The sequence below is a fragment of the Phocoena phocoena genome, chromosome 9 (assembly GCF_963924675.1).
Source record: "Phocoena phocoena chromosome 9, mPhoPho1.1, whole genome shotgun sequence".
In the NCBI taxonomy this organism is placed as follows: domain Eukaryota; kingdom Metazoa; phylum Chordata; class Mammalia; order Artiodactyla; family Phocoenidae; genus Phocoena; species Phocoena phocoena.
This window is the reverse complement of record NC_089227.1, coordinates 91,458,305-91,476,666: the sequence shown is the minus strand read 5'-3', so window position 1 is coordinate 91,476,666 and position 18,362 is coordinate 91,458,305. Positions and strand designations below refer to the sequence as shown.

At 49.1% G+C, this 18,362-nt stretch overlaps 1 protein-coding gene across 1 annotated transcript in view; it reads left to right on the top strand.

Moving 5' to 3' along the window:
- Positions 1-874: 874 nt before the first annotated feature.
- Positions 875-18,362, top strand: part of KIAA1549 (KIAA1549 ortholog) — a 147,282-nt gene continuing 129,794 nt past the window's right edge. The window contains exon 1 of the mRNA XM_065883799.1: positions 875-1,034. Within this exon, the coding sequence (XP_065739871.1) occupies positions 875-1,034 (160 nt within the window). The remainder of the gene's footprint in view (positions 1,035-18,362) is intronic.

The following is an 18,362-nucleotide window of genomic DNA, read 5'->3' as shown; positions in this document are numbered from 1 at the left end:
TGCGCGGTTTGCGGGTTTCCCAAACTCAGAGCATCCTGCATGTTCCTTTCCCAATGACCTGGACAGGAGGCAAGACCTCTAGACGGGAGGCAGGATGGGTAGAGCTGTGTGCGCCTTTTCTCGCCTCCTCTACTGCACGTCGAGCTCCTGGGAAGGGAGCCCAACCTTTCTCTCGCTTTGTCCACGAAGGCTGTCCTACCAACGCAGGCGCCCCACTCACACCTGCTGACCCGCACAGACTCGAGCCAGAGGAGGAGCGAGAAGCCCGTCACGTTCGCGCCGGCCAGGTTTTCCGGCTCTGACCCCTCCTCGTGGGCCTCCCTCCCGGCGGGCGCCCCCGGGGGCGGGACGCGCCGGGCCATCAGGGCGGCGGACCGGGTGTTCCGTGCGGGTCGGGGCGGCGCCGGCCGCCGGCCGGGCCCAGGCCTCCAGCGTCCCGCGCGTCCCCACCCAGGAGGCGGATCCCGGGGGCGGGCCGGGCTCCGACCCCGCGCCGCGCAGCCCCCGTGCGCCCGCGACCCGCGCCTGCAGCCTGCAGCCTGCAGCCCCGCAGGCAGGAGTCCGGCCGGCCGGGAGGTGGTGCTCGCCTGCCCGCGCCCGGGCCCGCGCGTTGCCGGGCAGCGGCTTGGAGGCTCCGAAGGGGGCGGAGCGGGGAGGCCGGCGTGCGGCTGGCGGCCCCCGTCCGTCCGCGGTTCCGGCCCCCGGCCAGCCCCCGCCTCGCCGGCCTCCCTCCGCGCCGGTGCGCGGCACCCCGTCCCAGCAGTCGCCGCCGCAGCGGCCGCCCCTCCCGGGCCTGAGAGCGCTAAGCCGCGAGGCCGGGCCGGGGCGCCGACCGGGACAGCCAGAGGCGCGGCGCCGACGCCGAGGCGCGGCCATGGAGGGGAAGACCCGCGCCGGGGTCGCGCTGGTCCCGGGGCCGAGCGGCCGCGGGCCTTCCGCCCGCCGCGCCCGCCGCCGCCGCCGCCGCCGCTCGGGGCTGCTGCTCCCCGGCCTCTGGCTGCTGCTGCTGGCCCGGCCGGCCTTGTGCGCCCCAGGTAAGCACCGCGGAGACCCTCCGGCGCGACCCTGCCTTCCTTCCTTGCTGCTATTTTCAAAATCCGGCTTTCCCCGCCCATCCTCTTTTATTCTCCACAGCTCCCTCGCCCTCCTTTCTTGAGATGCTTTTCCATTCTTGTTGGGCCCAGCAAATAAAGACACGCAGAAAATAATACGAAAAAGCAAGCGGGTTCTGGCCAATCTTGCTGAAGGTCTGCAAAGCTATTCTGTCATCCAGGGAGCCTGTGGCGGGTCTGATAGCTTCATCTCAGAATGTGCCTTTATTTTCCCTGCAAAACGCAGGCACTGGAATTGTATTTGTGCATGGCTATATGAATATGGTTACATCAAATATTTGGAAATACTTTATTGTCGGGGCGAAGGGGTACATTCGGCGTGTTTGCTTGAAAACAGTATTGCATTACTCTGGGTGGCTCTGCTTCCCCCCGATGCAGGCAGCTGGCGGTGTCCCCCAGTGCACCAGGACACAAAGAACATTCAAAGAGTATCTCTTGGAAAGCGCCCTGGCCATGGATCTTTCCAGGGAAATAGCTATTGCTGTTACTTCTGCAAAGGCATTAATACAACAGAATGTGAAAATATTGTGATTCTTAAGTGTCAGGGCATGAAAGGAGTAAGGGTTGTTTTTATAATAGATGCAGTTTACTGACTGTTAGCGTGGAATTAGGAGGCATGATTTATGAAGAAGCATGTGGGCGGGTTTTGTTGTTGAGGAAATGATTTAATTCATATTGCTTCTCTGAAATGTTTATTTGTCCACCCCGAGCCTACACAGAGGATGGTCTGGAAACCATCTCTGAGATGACATGCTGCAAGCCAGTGATTGCCCCAGCACACACACACTTGACCACTTTGGGGGCAGGAAAGGTGGAGTGAGCAGTGCGCAGAGCTGCTGCACACTGAACAAAACCAGAAAGCCATGGAAGCCACTCCAAATCCTCCCTTCTCATGGGAGCAGTGCCAGAGGACTGGCAAGTGGCTTTGGAAGGAAATGGAACACATTTGAAGGTGTCCCTGGACCTCACTGTCAGAATTATAACCAGTGCCAGATAGAGGATGGGACAAAAAAGCATAGGAAGGGACTTAAGGGATCATAGAATGGAACTGCTCCTCTGACTGAAGAGGAAACTGACAGAGAAGTGACTTGCTCAAGGTCACAGGCTAGTTGGTGCAGACTCATCTCTTTTCCATTCTCCTTACGGCTCTTAACCCGTGGACTTACGCACACCTGAGACCTCCTCATAGATTTCCCATAACTGGGTAGAGCCCTGCTCAGGGAGTCACACCAGAGCTGGGGGGACAAAATGGGTCTCTTTCATGCAGTACACAGAGAGTGTAAACAGCTTTGTCTGACCTAGCTCCTCAGCTCCCAGTCCTGCCTCTGAGCGTTCTAGCCTGTGTGTCCAGAGGAGCGGAGACCCAGGGCTTTCCACGAGAAGAGGTAATCGTGAAGAGGGCTCTTGGCGTTAGTCAACAAAGCAAGCCCATCGGATACTTGTGGATTCATCTGCTGGGGGACATGGCAAGCTAATTGTTCTCATTTACTGAGTGCTTGCTGTGTGCCAGGTGCCGCATTTTACTTACATGATCCGATCACACTCATTTTACAGATGAGAAAACTAAGGCTTCAGGAGTTTAGGTTAGTTTGACTCCAGACTGTACGCATGTAACCTCCCTTCAGCTTCCCCACGTGCACACGGCCATCTGGATTTGCTGCAGATGTTGTGGATAATATAAGTAATTCTCTTGATAAATTTAGAATAAATGGAGCTGTTTGTACTGTTCCTCCATAACTTTCTCGTCGGTGCAAGTCTGTTCCTGTTCCCCCTTAAACCCCAAATACAAATATTCAACCTGGTGACTTGAAATTATATTTCCGCTCTAGAGCTGACAGCACGGAAGCAGAGACTTCTTCGTGGGTTGGTGTATTGGGCTCCCCTGGTTGAGGCACGCAGAAAATAATAATCATAAAGCTGTTTCTAGGCTGGGTCATAGGATAGGAACTGAGAAGGGGAGGGACACAGCGCCAGTCCTCAAGGATCCAGGTGGAGACCCAGAGCAGCGCATAAGCAGGTGCCACCCCTGCGCGGACTGTCCCCGGATAGGAGAGGCAGTGAGTGAAAGGGCTCCTTAAGGAAGACCTCTTTAAGGTGGCCCCGATCCACTTGAAGGCTGAGAGGAGTGATATTGGTGGAGGGTGGCTTCCTGATGTAGGATAGCTGGGCATGGTGAGTGGCAGGTGATCCTGAAGAGATGCTGCATTTCAGTCCACGTCTTGTCTCTGTGCCACCAGGACCCTCTGGCTCCTCTTCCTGAGTGTTGTATTTTCACCATTGGAGTGGGGCTGGGGAGGCTTTGCCGAACATGCCGTGGTAGTTCTCTTTCTGAAGAGTAAGTGGTATTAGTCAGAAAGTGGCATGTCTTACTCCTGCCTTGGGTCTCCTAGATGAGGCTGTAGTCCCTTCTGTGGCTGCCTGCAAACTCACGTCTCCTTCCGCAGGTTTGTCTTTCCTTGTTAACTTTTGTTAAATGGAGTCCACCCTCCAGTTGCTCCCCTTATTTCAGTCTTTGTTTAAATTTCTGTGTTTTATTGATTTCTTGTCTATTTCTATTTCATTCAGCATTTTGATTGTGCCCTTTTTTGTTTGTTTGTTTAAACATTTATAAGTTTGGTCTTTTGGAAACAAATTGTAATATTTTGGACTTATTTTTGAATGGAGTCCTTTTAGGAGATCCTACATCCACAATATTAAAAGAAAGGGTTGTGCCCATTTCTTCATCTTATTCAGGGATAAGTCTTTCTTAAAATAATAGTTATGAAATTGATAACTTCGGAAATTATTGGAAGGTACAGAAAACAGGTATCCATATCCCATAACCTATAGCTAACACTGTAAATAATTTTGTCTTTCCTTTGTTAACGTTAATAAAAAGAAAACTGAATTATATGTATTTACTTTTTTCACTTAATATTTAACTTAAGCATTTCCCTATTCATTAAATATTGTTCAAAAACAGTTTCCATCCTAATAATTTACTTAATTATTCTTTTATTATTTCCAGCTTTTTCTGCTGTTATAAATAATGCTATGATGAATAGCTATGTAGGTAAGGCTTTGTCTATATTTCTTTGTGCGTGGGCTCTGCTGGGTGCCTAATACGTGTCTCAGTAGGTGGTTGTTGAATGAATCAACTTTTTATGTAAAGCTGTAATGCTGAAATTAGCCCAAGCAGTTTATGCAGTTCACTGTTTCACTTCATCATAACCAGCATGGAATATTATTTTTAAAACTCTTGTTGCTTTAATTTTTTATTACTTTTGAGTTGAATTTTTTAATATAAATTTATTTATTTATTTATTATTTTTGGCTGTGTTGGGTCTTTGTTGCTGCACGCGGGCTTTCTCTAGTTGTGGCGAGCAGGGGCTTCCCTTTGTTGCCATGAGCGGGCTTTTCATTGTGGTGGCTTCTCTTGTGGAGCACGGGCTTTCTGGGCTTTCGGTGCATGGGCTTCAGTAGCTGTGGCACGGGGGCTCACTAGTTGTGGCACGCGGACTCTAGAGTGCAGGCTCAGTAGTTGTGGTGCAGGGGCTTAGCTGCTCTGTGGCATGTGGGATCTTCCTGGATCAGGGCTCGAAACCGTGTCCCCTGCATTGCCAGACAGATTTTTAACCACTGCTCCACGAGGGAAGTCCCTTGAGTTGAATATTTTCTGTTTATTTTGTATTTGTATTCTGCGAATTTTCTGTTTTTGCTTATTTACCTGTGATATATATATATACACACACACACATATATATTTAATATTTTTCTTTATATATTAAAGATAGCAACCTTTTTTTTCTCCTTTTTGTTGTGTTCTCCCCCTCCAAATGGATTTTCTTTTAAATTTTATATAATCTTGAAATTTGATTATTTTGATTAGCAAAGTCTGCCATTTTGTTTTTCTTCATTGCATTTGTGCTTCATGACATGTTAAATTTTTATCTTAATGCACTATTTTATTATTAGCTTTTTGAGGTGAATATTGTTACACTTTTTGAGTGGTTTAGTACCTATAAACAAAGACTTAGATAAATGTTTCGAAGGTGTGATTCCTCGAGCCTCTTGGGGACGTGTGGGTGCTTGTTAAGAATTTAGATTTCTGTGGCTCACCCTTGGCCTACATCAGAATCTTCGGTGGTAGTAACTGGGAATCTTCCTTTTTAACAAGTTCACAGCTGATTTTTAGGCACCTTCACCTTGGAACCAATGATCCAGATACCATAAACCCCTAATTGAAAGTTAATGGCATTTTGGGGATATACCACTTAATATCTTGCCATTGTCTTTTAACTGTTAGAACAGTTGATTTAAAATCATGACATTGAAACTGTTTTTGGTTATATCTTGTTTGCTTGGTTGTCTTTGGGTTGAGAATCAAAGGGCATAGAGGATGTCATTTTATTTATTTATTTATTTTTTTTTTTTTATGCGTTACGCGGGCCTCTCACTGTTGTGGCCTCTCCCGTTGCGGAGGACAGGCTCCGGACGCGCAGGCTCAGCGGCCATGGCTCACGGGCCCAGCCGCTCCGCGGCATGTGGGATCTTCCCAGACCGGGGCACGAACCCGTGTCCCCTGCATCGGCAGGCGGACTCTCAACCACTGCGCCACCAGGGAAGCCCGAGGATGTCATTTTAAATCCTCACCTCCTGGCCCCTAGGGAACAGCTGCTGTGGTCTTTGTCAGGAAATGCCTCATTTAATCCTGAAAACAAAACCCAGCAGGGTTGTGAAAAGTCACGGGGGACCTGGGAGCCACAGGTTTTTTCTCAGTGCCTTGGGTGCTAGAGGCAGCTAATTACTGTAATTATAATTACACTAGGTTGATTTTCCCAGATAGGAAGATGCTGTTCTCACTGATCTAATTTGTTTCCAAGTTGTGACCACCCACCTTTCATCTGCAGCTCACTGTGACATGATTTCTCTCTCATGTGCTTAGGCAGCATGATTTGTTGGAAAGCACATTGAATTGTGAGTTAACATACCTGAACGTGCTCTTCTCAGCCAGTGACTTGCTGTGTGACTGTGGATAGGTCACCGTGTCCTGGGTTATTTCATCAGTGTAATAAGGGGTCGCTGAGATGATCTCTAAGTTCCCTTTAGCTCTTATATTTCAGGTCCACAGGTTGGATACCTTGGAATGCACTTGTTATAGCAACTGTCCTACTTCTACTGAATGTTTGTGAGTGTCACTGTCTCACTGTCCTGTAGATGTTCTAGCCCAGTGACTAACTGAAGGCCATTGTATTCAATACTTCTTTTTTAAAAAAAATCCTCCTCCACTCTTCCCTCCTGCATCCCCACCCCCAGGACACCCACCGTGTCCATTTTCTCCTGATCCCTTGCCTCCTAGATCCCCACTCCCACCCCACCTCATAAACCTAGTCCCAAGAGCACAGGCTGTGGAGTCAGACTCGGAGGTCACGAGAACCACGGGAGCCCCTGCAGGTGGTTAGGCAAGAAGGAAGTGACATGACCAGATTTGCCACCTGTCACTTCACGGTGGCGTGGGGTTGATGGAAATTTTGAAAACATGTATAGACTTGGTCATGTTTATAGGCTTCAAGGAAGAATCAGTAAAGATACAGTGGTTGAAAATTTAAGAAAGAGTAGAAGTAACTGAAGGGTAATTCCCGCAAAGTGAAGAAGCTCCCGGGCAGGCTGGCGCAGCATAGCGAGTGGGGGAGAAATAATAATGGGGGAAGGAATCGGAGGGGACTGCTGGAAGGTTGGGAGTGAAGCCTAAGGTGATGGGAGAAATCTGTAGTGTCGCCAGTGCATATGTGATGCTGTTTGTCCTGTAGCATCTGACTGGCCGTGTGGCCAGGAAACCTGGGCGGTTGGCTTGAGTCAGAGTTGGGAATCTTGGGCAGACGCGGTGAACGGCCGAGGGCAGTGGAGGGATCTGTGGTGGGGATGCCGTGTGGAGTCTGGACTGGATGAGGAAGGAGGGGGAAGCAGTGGATGGAGCAGTGGGAGAAGAGCGGGGATGTAGGACATGCGGGCGGGAGCGGGGACTAGGACGTGTCGGGTGCAGAGTATTCAAAACGTTGGTGCTGAAAAGGGCCAACAAGAGGGGGAAGTGAAAGGATTTGAAGCCTGAGACTTGCCCTCCTCAGATCGAGGCTCAGCCGCAGAGAGGCTGCTTTTCAACTCCAGTTTGTGCTTCGTGGTAACCGGCCGGCAACTGCCGGAGGGCCGAGTCCTGCTTTGGGGGGTGCTGTGTCTGTTCACGGGGGTGAAATAAGGCAGGACGTTAAGGGAGGGTGAAGGGGGAGCGGCAAGTAGGAGTCCCTGGGGCCGGTGAGGAAGGGGAGGAATCGGCCAGTACGGGGTGGGCTGGAGGAGGAGACAGATGTGGCTGGAAGGGGCGGCAGTGAGCGCCGGAGCGAAGGCTCCCGGGGGTTTGGAGGGTATGAGACCCAGGGAAGAGTGGAGGAATTTACTTTATTTATTTATTTTTAAAATAAATTCATTTATTTTATTTATTTTTGGCTGCATTGGGTCTTCGTTGCTGCGCGCGGGCTTTCTCTAGTTGTGGCGAGAGGGGGCTACTCTTCGTTGTGGTGCGCGGGCTTCTCATTGCGGTGGCTTCTCGTTGCGGAGCGTGGGCTCAGTCGTTGTGGCTCACGGGCTCTAGAACGCATGCTCAGTAGCTGTGGCGCACGGGCTTAGTTGCTCCGCGGCATGGGGGATCTTCCCGGACCAGGGCTCGAACCCGTGTCCGCTGCATTGGCAGGTGGATTCTTAACCACTGCGCCACCAGGGAAGCCCTGGAGGGCTTCACTTTAGGCTGGAGGAGAGCAGGAGGAGGCTAGACCTGGGGGCAGAGATGGGCTGAGGGGCTGGTGACTGACCCCCCCGTTCGTGGGGATGGTGGACAAGGCCCTCTTCTGAGAAGAAGGCAGGTGTGAGAGGGGCTCGGGAGCGTGAGGAAGGAGACCACCACTGGTCTCCGGAGGAGATGGAGAGGAGGTGAGTGGATGAATCGCCGGGGGCTGCAATTGGGAGGCCCGTCTTGGCAGCAGGCCCGGCAGGCGCGCTCTGCTTGCCTTTCCTGCGGCCCTGGTGGCCCAGAGCCTGGGCAGAACGTGAGGGGGTGACAGCCGTCCTGGGCGGTGGGTGGCACATCTCGGCGGGAGGTCGGGGCTTGGGGGCCTCCTCGTGTTGACGGGCAGGTGTCGCGGCCCTGTGGAGCCAATGGGAAACTAACTCTCCCCTCTCCTTTCTTTGTTCTCGTGTTGGGGCCTGTGGAAGGAACCCTTCATTACCGTGGTTTTGGGTGCTGGGATTAACTTTGGAGCCAGACAGCCTGAAGGGCTGCTGTAAACGCTGGGGAAATCCTGCTGGGGAGCCTTCAAAGGGGGAACACACACACATACAGACACACAGACACACACAGTCTTCCACAGCCATCTTGTAGGAGAACTTGCACTGAGCCCAGGAGATAGGTGTGGATGGGGTGGGGGAGGGGAGGGGAGGTGGCTAGGCCTTTGCGCGTGCTGCGTGCTGCGTGCTGCGTGCTGCGTGGAGCAGCCTCAGGAGCGCATTAGGAAGGCACGCACCCAGGTCCCGCCCGGATCTGCTGAATCTACATATTAAGGGCCTGCCTTGGTGAGTTGTCTGCACACTAAGGTTTGAAAAGCTCTGGCCCAGGCGGTGTTTCCTTGAGGTTGGGTGCATTTCCAAGACTTTTGGTTGTTGCCTGTTGGTGGGGAGTCTTTAGCTCGTAAACATTCAGGTTTCAAGTTGGTTGGGAAAACCGAGGGAAGGGGCAGCCGCGGGTTCTGAACTGGGCTGGCGTCTGGTGGGACACGTCGCTTAGAGAACTGCTCCTGCTGCTGTTTGCCCTCGGCCTGGGCGCGTTGGGAGGCCTTTCAGCCAGCCCAGCATTGCCCTGCAGCGATCTTGGTGGTGACAGCTGAGGATTACAAAAGCACCTGGAGGCAGCTGAAGCAAACAGGTGTCAAAAGTGAGGTGAACGTGGAAGCAATTCAAGTGCCCAACAGACATGAACACAATGTGGTCCGTCCATACAAGGGAGTTATTATTCCTTCTTACAAAAGAAGGAAGTTCTCATATAGGCTGCAACATGGATGAGCCTTGACATTAATGCTAGGTGAAGTAAGAAAGTCACAAAAAGACAAAAACTGTATGACTCCAGTCATGTGGTATCTAGAGTTGTCAGAATCACAGAGACGGAAAGTAGAGTGGTGCCTGCCAGGGGCTGAGGGGAGGAGGGAAGGGGAGTTAGTGTTCAATGGGAGCGGAGTTTCAGTTTTGCAAGATGAAGAAAGTTCTGGAGATTGGTGGCACGACAATGTAAATGGACTTAACGCCACTGAACACTTAAAAATGGTTAAGACAGTAAATTTTATGGGGGGTTTTATTTTATTTTTAAAAAACATTTATTTATTTATATTTTGGCTGCGTTGGGTCTTCGTTGCTGTGCGCGAACTTTCTCTAGTTGTGGCCAGCGGGGGCTACTCTTCGTTGCGGTGTGCGGGCTCCTCATTGCGGTGGCTTCTCTTGTTGTGGAGCATGGGCTCTAGGTGCGCGGGCTTCAGTAGTTGTGGCTCAAGGGCCCTAGAGTGCAGGCTCAGGAGTTGTGGCGCACGGGCTTTGTTACTCTGCGGCATGTGGGATCTTCCCGGACCAGGGTTCGAACCCGTGTCCTCTGCATAGGCAGGCGGACTCCCAACCACTGTGCCACCAGGGATGTCCCTTATGTGGGTTTTTTAAAATTACAGTCATTAAAAAACCAACGTGAGGCAGAGTAGGAACTAGCTGGTTGGGTAGCAGGAATGAAAGTTCATCAGAGCTGGGAGCCGCCGTGGCCTGGGGGCAGGGCAGGAACACAGGACAGGTGCTCGCTGTGGGAACATGCCGGCTGAGGCAGCTGACAGGCTGGGATGGAAAGGCCTCTGCAGGCCATCAGAGGCCAGATCTGATGGGGGCAAGTCGGCAGCTGGTGGCTAGGACAGCAGTCACATTTCCTGCACTTGGCTCTGTGGCACCATCAGGGATCTCCAGGCCTCTCAGCCTCAGGACCACTTCACCTCACGTCACCTCATCCCTCATCCCTCACTTCTAACCTCACCTTTCACCTTACACTTTATCTCTCACCTCACCTTTCACCTTATGCTTTATCTCTCACCTCACCTTACCTATCCCTCATACATCACTTCTTACCTCACCTCTCGCCTCACCTCACCTGTATTGTTGAGAGAGCCATTTGATGGAGGATGAGATGGGGATGGGGCTAGGGAAGGGGACTCTAGGAAGGGGCTGGAGTTTTCATCCTGGGCCTGAATAGAGTCTTAAGAATTTATAAAACCAGATTCTTCTTCCTTGCCCTTGGAATTGGGCTTTTACATATTTGGATGCATTTTCAGACTTACAATAGTTTTATTTTTTTTCTGATTGTAAAAATGGTATGTGTTCCTTCCACTAATGTGTACTTACTGTTCCCTCTGCTTAGAACATTCTTATCTCAGATACGATCTCCATGGTTTACTGCACCCCTTCTTTCAGGTCTCTGCTCAAGTCTCACGTCATCAGAGAGGCCTTCTCTAACTCTGTTTTCAAGAAACAGCAGCCCCTCCATAATTCCTTGCACCTGACCCTGATTTGTCTCCACGGCGCTTATCACCATCTTATACGGGTCTGTTTATTCTCTGTCTCCCTCCACTAGACAGTCAGCTCCTCCAGGCCAGACTTGATCTGTTTGGTTCTGAGTTGTTTGTTTACCTGTGCGGCAAATCTTTCTGGAGCAGCCTACTCTGGGCTGAGACTGTGCTGGGCCCTGGGGATGCATCTGTGAACAAAGGTAATTACATGATGATGTAATCACCTTTAGGTGATAAATGCCGTGAAGAAGTGGAGGGGTAAAGGGCTTGGGAGTGAGGGGCTGAAGTGTGAATCTGGGTGGTGAGGGAGGCCACGCGAAGAGGGTGACTGTATTAGCTGCTGGGGCCTCCATAATGAAGGGCCACAAACCCGCGACTTAAACACCAGAAGTTTATTGCGGCAGCGTTCTGGTTGCTAGACGTCCCAGGTCAAGGTCTGCAGGGTCGAGCTCCCTCTGAAGGGCAGTGGTGGGGAGGGTCTGTCCAGACCTCTCTCCTGGATTCTGGCAGGCCTTGGCTTGTGGCAGCGAAACTCCAGTCCTCACGTGGGGTTCTCCCTGTGTGCGTGTCGGTGTTCAAATTTCCCCTTTTTATAAGGACAGTCATTGGATTAGAGGCCCACTCTACACCGGTGTGACCTCATCTTAGCTACCTACATCTGCAGTGACCTTATTTCCAAATAAGGTCACATTCTGGGGTATTCGGGGTTAGGACGTCAACCTATGAATTTGGTATGTGTGTGGGGGGACGTGGTTCAAGCCATAACGGTAACACTTACTCTTAAGATTTGAAGGAGGCCAGAGGGTGAGCCAGGCAGGTCTTTGGGGGGCGGTGTTCCCTGCAGATGAAGCAGCCAGCGCAAAGGTGGGAGTGTGCCCGTGTGGGGGGATGGGAAGGAGGCCAGTGCGCCCAAAGCAGAGACGGTCGGGGAGGGGAGTGGGAGGAAGTGGGTGCTGGGTGGGAGTATCATAGGTGTCACGGGACTGGTCGTCACCCCAGGTAAGGTGGGAATTAGAATGAGAGGAGTGACGTGACGAGGCTTAACACGTCGGATTTGTTGCATATTTAGTGAATACCGATGGCACAAAAAGATGTGTTAGAAAGTGAAAATCACCCCAGATCCCTCCACTCAGATATAACCACTATGACATTTTGGTGTTTCTCCTTTCAGACTTTTTTTTCACACGTATAAGCACACACACATACACGTGGAGGAACAGTGCCGTCTTCTACGTGTTGTTGCTGACTCGCTTTTTGTCACTTTCACACTTTATCATAGAGCCTTTCCCTTGTCAGCAAATATAGATCCACATCATGACTTTACTCAGTGCTGTGGATGTTCTGTACTTTATTTACCCGGTTCTCTGTTGATGGATAATTATATTGCTTTCAACTTGTGCTGTGATAAAAAAACACGGCTGGGCTTCCCAGGTGGCGTGGTGGTTAAGAATCCGCCTGCCAATGCAGGGGACACAGGTTCAAGCCCTGGTCCGGGAAGATCCCACGTGCTGCGGAGCAACTAAGCCCGTGCGCCACAACTACTGAGCCTGCGCTGTAGAGCCCACGAGCCACCACTACTGAAGCCCGCGCACCTAGAGCCCGTGCTCCGCAATAAGAGAAGCCACCGCAATGAGAAGTCCGCGTGCAACAACGAAGACCCAGCGCAGCCAAAAATAGATAAATAAATAAATTAATTAAATTAAAAAAAACAAACCAAAATAACCCCACTGCTATGGGCATCTTTGTACATCTATCTTTTTTTTTTTTTTTTTTTGCTGTACGTGGGCCTCTCACTGTTGTGGCCTCTCCCGTTGCGGAGCGCAGGCTCAGCTGCCATGGCTCATGGGCCCAGCCGCTCCGCGGCATGTGGGATCTTCCCGGACCAGGGCACGAACCCGTGTCCCCTGCATCGGCAAGTCGACTCTCAACCACTGCGCCTCCAGGGAAGCCCTGTACATCTATCTTGGCACGCTTTTCCCATTATTTCCTTAACATAAATTCCTGCAAATAGAACTGTTGGACGAAGCAGCGTTCATGTATTAAATTTTGGTATATATTGCCAAGTTGCTCTCTAGAAAGATTGAAGCAATCAACATTCTCTCTAGCAATGAATCTGAGTGCCAGTTTTGCTTCTACCTTTCCATAATATAGGCTGTTACCAATCTGTATTATCTTTGCCAAACTCACAGGTAAAAAATATCTACTTTAAAAAATCTCTTTTGGGGCTTCCCTGGTGGCGCAGTGGTTGAGAGTCCACCTGCCGATGCAGGGGATACGGGTTCGTGCCCCGGTCCGGGAAGATCCCGCATGCGGTGGAGCGGCTGGGCCCGTGAGCCATGGCTGCTGAGCCTGCACGTCCGGAGCCTGTGCTCCGCAATGGGAGAGGCCACAACAGTGAGAGGCCCACGTACCGAAAAACAAAACCAAAAAAACCCCAAAAATCTCTTTTGCATTTCCTTGCCCGTTAGTAGGCACTCAGGCCTTTGATTGAGGTCCCCTTTGCGTTCCTTTCTCTGGTTTCCCTTGCAGAAATCTCAGGGCTGACCTGGGAATAATAATACCCAACAATTACAGAGCGCTAGCCGTGTGCCAAACATTGTGCTAGGCGCAATGTATCATGTTTAATCCATACAGCAACTCCATGAGGTAGGCACTATTGTTATCCCCATTTTACAGATGAGGAAAATAGAGGTTAGAGAGCTTCACAGACTTGCTTAAGGTCACACAATTAGCGGGAGGAGTCCTCACCCTGGGAGTTTCCTTCGCTCTGGGTCCATGTTAGAGAATGACTCCATGAACTCTGCCATTGAAATGCCCACTCACAGGCTTTGCTCGCTTGGTAGAGTGAGCTCTGTGGATCCAGAGCTTCAGTCAGAGCCACCTGTGGCCCCTCGCCAGCCCCTTGCGTGTGTCAGAAGTCTTGGCTGTGAAGGCACACCCAAGGCCGGGCATGTAGAAGAAGGTGCTCACCAAATATTGGTTAAGAGAAATGAAGGAAGCAGGCTTTTGAAAGTTAGGGTATTATGTGAAGGTGCCATTTTGTTTTACTTCAGATTAAAAATTAAAAATTTCAAAAATAGAAAATTTCAGAAAGTTAAAATTCATATTATGAGCCCCTATTCCATATCCTGCAGCACAGAGGGTAATCGTTTTCCTAATACCAAGTGACATTATCTTACTGCATTTCCTCTCTTATCACGTCCTGGATCATGTCCTTGTGGTTTTGATAATATTTCTACTTTGTTTCAACTGTACTATTTTTCTGTAGCTTGTTTGTGACAGCAGAGTGTGTGGTTGTGATACATCCTCTTTATTAATAAACTGGTGTATACCACCGGTTTAAAAATCCATTTCTCATTAACTTGGAAATTTTGGTGGGAGGAGGTCGATACCTTAAAATAAATACATTGTTTGAATCCCAACCAGTGCACCAAGCTGTCCTACTTCCATTGTTTTATATGCCCCTTGAGCCTTTTTAGTTCTTCATAAAACACAGTGTCTTAACACGTTGAATTCTTGCCTGGATCTGGTGTGAAAGTGTAACCTACATAATTTCCAGAAATCTTAGGCCTGAAACTGTTCTCTTTTTTTTTTTTTCTTTCATCACAGTGTAGATAAGACTTTGACCATTGGCATCCTTCACGTTCCTCTTCTCCCTCTTCCAATTCAGGGTTCAGCTCCTCATGAGAACAAAACAACATGTAATTGTAGAATATGTATTCGATCACTTACGATAAACTAGTGCTGCAGAAACAACCCTCAAATCTCAGTGACTTTCAGTTTGTGGCTTCTGGCTTCACCATGCTGATCTTTCCCTTTATCTCTTTCCTGCACCTTTTGAATCCGGTTCTTGAAATTTTGCTTTCTTGGATCCTATGGTTTCTTCCATATTTGTCTTGGGTTTCCAGTGCCAGAATGCATGTCTGCAGGTAGACCAGATGTATGGAGGTCCCGTTCATTCACATATGCATGCATGCTAACACTTTTTGAGCACTCACCACCACTTGCTGAGTGCGATGCTGGGTGTGGGGATACTAAGATAAACATGGCAGTCAGTCATGGCCCTGAAGGAACTCAGTCCAGTAGGAGGGATAGTCCTATACCTAAATAACTGTCCAGCAGTTTGCTAAGTGTTATAATAGAGGACTGCAGTGGTGATATAAAGTAGTAAGTGTAGGATGGAAGAACTGTGTGGGATATTTTGTTTTAAGATGGGATGTACGATGGAGCATTCTTTTAGTGCTGAAGGGGAACATTGTTTCAGTTACCTGTTACTGCATAACAAATTGCATCAAGATTGAATGGCTTAGGTGGGAGGGAGGGAGACGCAAGGGGGAAGAGATATGGGAACATATGTATATGTATAGCTGATGCACTTTGTTATAAAGCAGAAACTAACACACCATTGTAGAGCAATTATACCCCAATAAAGATGTTAAATAAAAAAAGATTGAATGGCTTAAAACAATAATGATATTTTATTTCTAGTGGTTCTGTGGGTCAGGGATTTGGACAGGGCTCAGATGGGTGATTCTTCTGCTCCATATAGCCTGGCCTGAGGTCCCTGACTTCCTGAGTGTGGTTGGTACTGGGACTGGGCTGGAAGGTCCACGAGGGTTTCCCTCACATGTCTAGTGTCTTCGTGCTCTTCCACATACCCTCCCTCTCTCTCCCCATGTGACTGTCTTGGGCTTTCTCAAAGAGAAGTGGTCTCAGGGTAGTAGGTTGTCAGATTTGGCTTCCAAGAGGGACGAAGCAGAAGCTGCCAGTTCATTTAAGATCTGGGGCTTGAAAGTTCCCCTGCTGCATTCTCCTGGTCAGAGCAAGTCACCGGCCAGCCCGGATTCAAGAGGCGGGAGGGACTAGGATCTACCCATTGGTGGATGGAATGGCACGCGCTTGTGAATTGATGGTTGGTCATCTTTGGAGATTATCGACCACAAGCACAAATTGGTTGAAGATAATGGGGAAAAAGGTACAATTACCAGGGCAAGTTCTCAGAAGAGACAGAAATAAATGATAAAAGCAAATAGGCATTACAATAACTAAGCAACATATAATGTGCTCTTAACCACACGCCAGGCATTCTTCTAGCCACTCGACTTGTATTAATTGTATTAACTTATTTCATTCTGGCAACAACCCTATCAGCTACAGTTATTAATTCCATTTTACAGATGAGGAAACATATACAAGGAGGTGAAGTAGCTCGCCTTAGGTCACACAGCTAGTCACTGGGACAGGAGGGATTCACGCTCCGGAGCATTCTTGGACAGGAAGAATGGTGCCTCTTCCACTGAGACAGATGGGACAGAGGGAGTGATGGGTGCAGGTGAGGGGTGGGGGGATGATGCCATTGAGGAACCTAATCTCTGGTTGCCTCATTTCTTTGGGACAGTAGGGTGGTCATCACTTCAGTGTGATAGGGCAGGAGCAGGTTGAGCTTTGTGCAAGGAGTGGTTTATAACTGTAGGGTCAGTGGACCATAGCAGAAGGAGTAGAGCAGGAAGCTGTAAAGTGATGGTGAATGGTCGAGGGCCCACGGAGGCGAGGGTCATTTGTGTACAGCAGCATCCTCCCTGAGTCCTGTGGGGATTTCTGCACCAGGGTTGTCAGGTAGAGAAGCTACATCTTGGGACTGGTTCCATAGTGGCTCTTCAGCCCATAAGAGTATAATCTGTTTTTTTAAATTTTAATTTTACCTTGATGTATAGTTGATTTAATAGATCTGTTTTCTATCCAGCTGCTGCTATGATTGCTCCAGTCTTACAAGATTTCCCTGGTGGCTCTCAAAAAGCAGCATTTCCATCAGTGATTTGAAAAAAATCCCCCTGCATTGACCCTATAGATGTTTCTTGCCCTTTAACTGGGTGCCTATTTAAAGTACCCTTCAAGTGCCAAACTTCAAGTCTTGAGACAGCTCTTAGGACAACTTAGAATTGGATTTCAGCCACCTGCTGTGCCCCCAGAAGAGACTCTGCTGTTTTTGGTGGGCTGGGGGGTGTGGGCATTGGCTGTCACCGAGGTCACAGGGAGGGGGGGATGGCTTCCGCTCTTCAGGTTGTGCTGATGGCCTGCATGGGGCCCGTCTGGTTATGAAGGCACTGAGGGGGAGAGGCTGCATTTTGTGTCCATCCATTCCCTTTAATTGCCCTTGTTGTGTGGGGTCTGTAGTGCTCTTGCAGTTTCCCAGCACTCCGACCAATTATGTTCCTGGAGACTTTGACTGATTCATAGGAGTATATCTTCCTAATAGTTTGATCGCTTTGGAAGGTCCGGAAGGCACCTCCACCTGTCTTCTTAGTTCTACGTGCCTTAGAAAGCATTTCTTGAGAAAAGCACATTCCATACGGGAGAAACAGCTCTACCTCCAGGAGGGCTCTAGGTAAACTCCCGTGAGGTGCCTGCCACTGCTGCCTGGGCTCCAGCCTGGGTGTCTGGGAGGTTCAGCCTTCTGGGATTGGAAACATTTTAGTGTGTATTTTTTGACACATCATCTGTCCTATCTCCCATGCCACAGAGTTCCAGGGGTTAATCCTGTTTCTCCTGGACCCAGGTAGCCCCCCTCAATTGGCCAGCCTTTGAGCAGTTGAGCCTGGGACATAACTCTAATTCCTGCTTTGATTCACCCTATCTTGGATTAACTTTTGAAGCTTCTGACCAGACCAGATTTTATCCATGTCAGGAAACTGGCAGTCTTTTCTATCTTTGTCCTCTAGTCCTGAGCACTGACCTGATACAACACAGCCATGACATTTGGAGCTGAAAATTATTAGTCCTTGAGTGTTTGAAGACAGATCATGTCTAGCTCAGAGACACAGTTCCCTACACAATTGCTCTGTGATCATCACTTTGACCCTGCAGTTTAGCTCTTTGGAATTTACTAACTTATAACTCTGACAGTAACATTTACATAATTTTATAAAGAGATTTGTTAATGGATCATCTAATCAAGAAAAAAATGTTTCTAATTTAACATAAATTTAAATAAACCTTATTTTGTAACCAAACATTCAAGACATATTTCATGCTGAAATAATTGATAACCAGTGTCAACGTTAAAAATGATCATAACAATGATTACATTTTCTGCATTTATAAAATCTGGGTTATAATTGCAGGTTTTTGTGGGAAATAAATACGAAGACTCTTTGCCCTGTGCAGCTTGGGCCTCTCGGCCACACACCTTCATGCCCTTTTCCTATGGTGGGGTCCCTGTTAGAGTCACCTGTATTCCACAGTGCCCAGCACTAGTGAATGAGCGAGTGAATGGATGGATCAATGGTACTTTTTCTAGTTGTTTATGGCCATGATTTCTGGTAGTCTTTTAGTTTTGATTGTTGGCTAATTGCCAAGAGGGAATACATTAATACACACCAGGTTTTTATAATACTACTACGGTTGTTTTGTTAAAAAATTATGGGTTAGAACTTTTGGCCACAGTGCAAAAACAAATGTGTACTTCTCTAATAGTGTAACTTATGTGCCTACCTGAACAGGAACAGTTTCTGAGCTCTGCCACATTGTTTGGGTCATATTGGATTGTTGCCGAGTGATCCAGAAGTGTCTGCCGTCCACATTAGTTAAGGGTGACTAGGCAGAAGCCGGTCCTCTCTGGAGCTGGGAGACGAAGAAT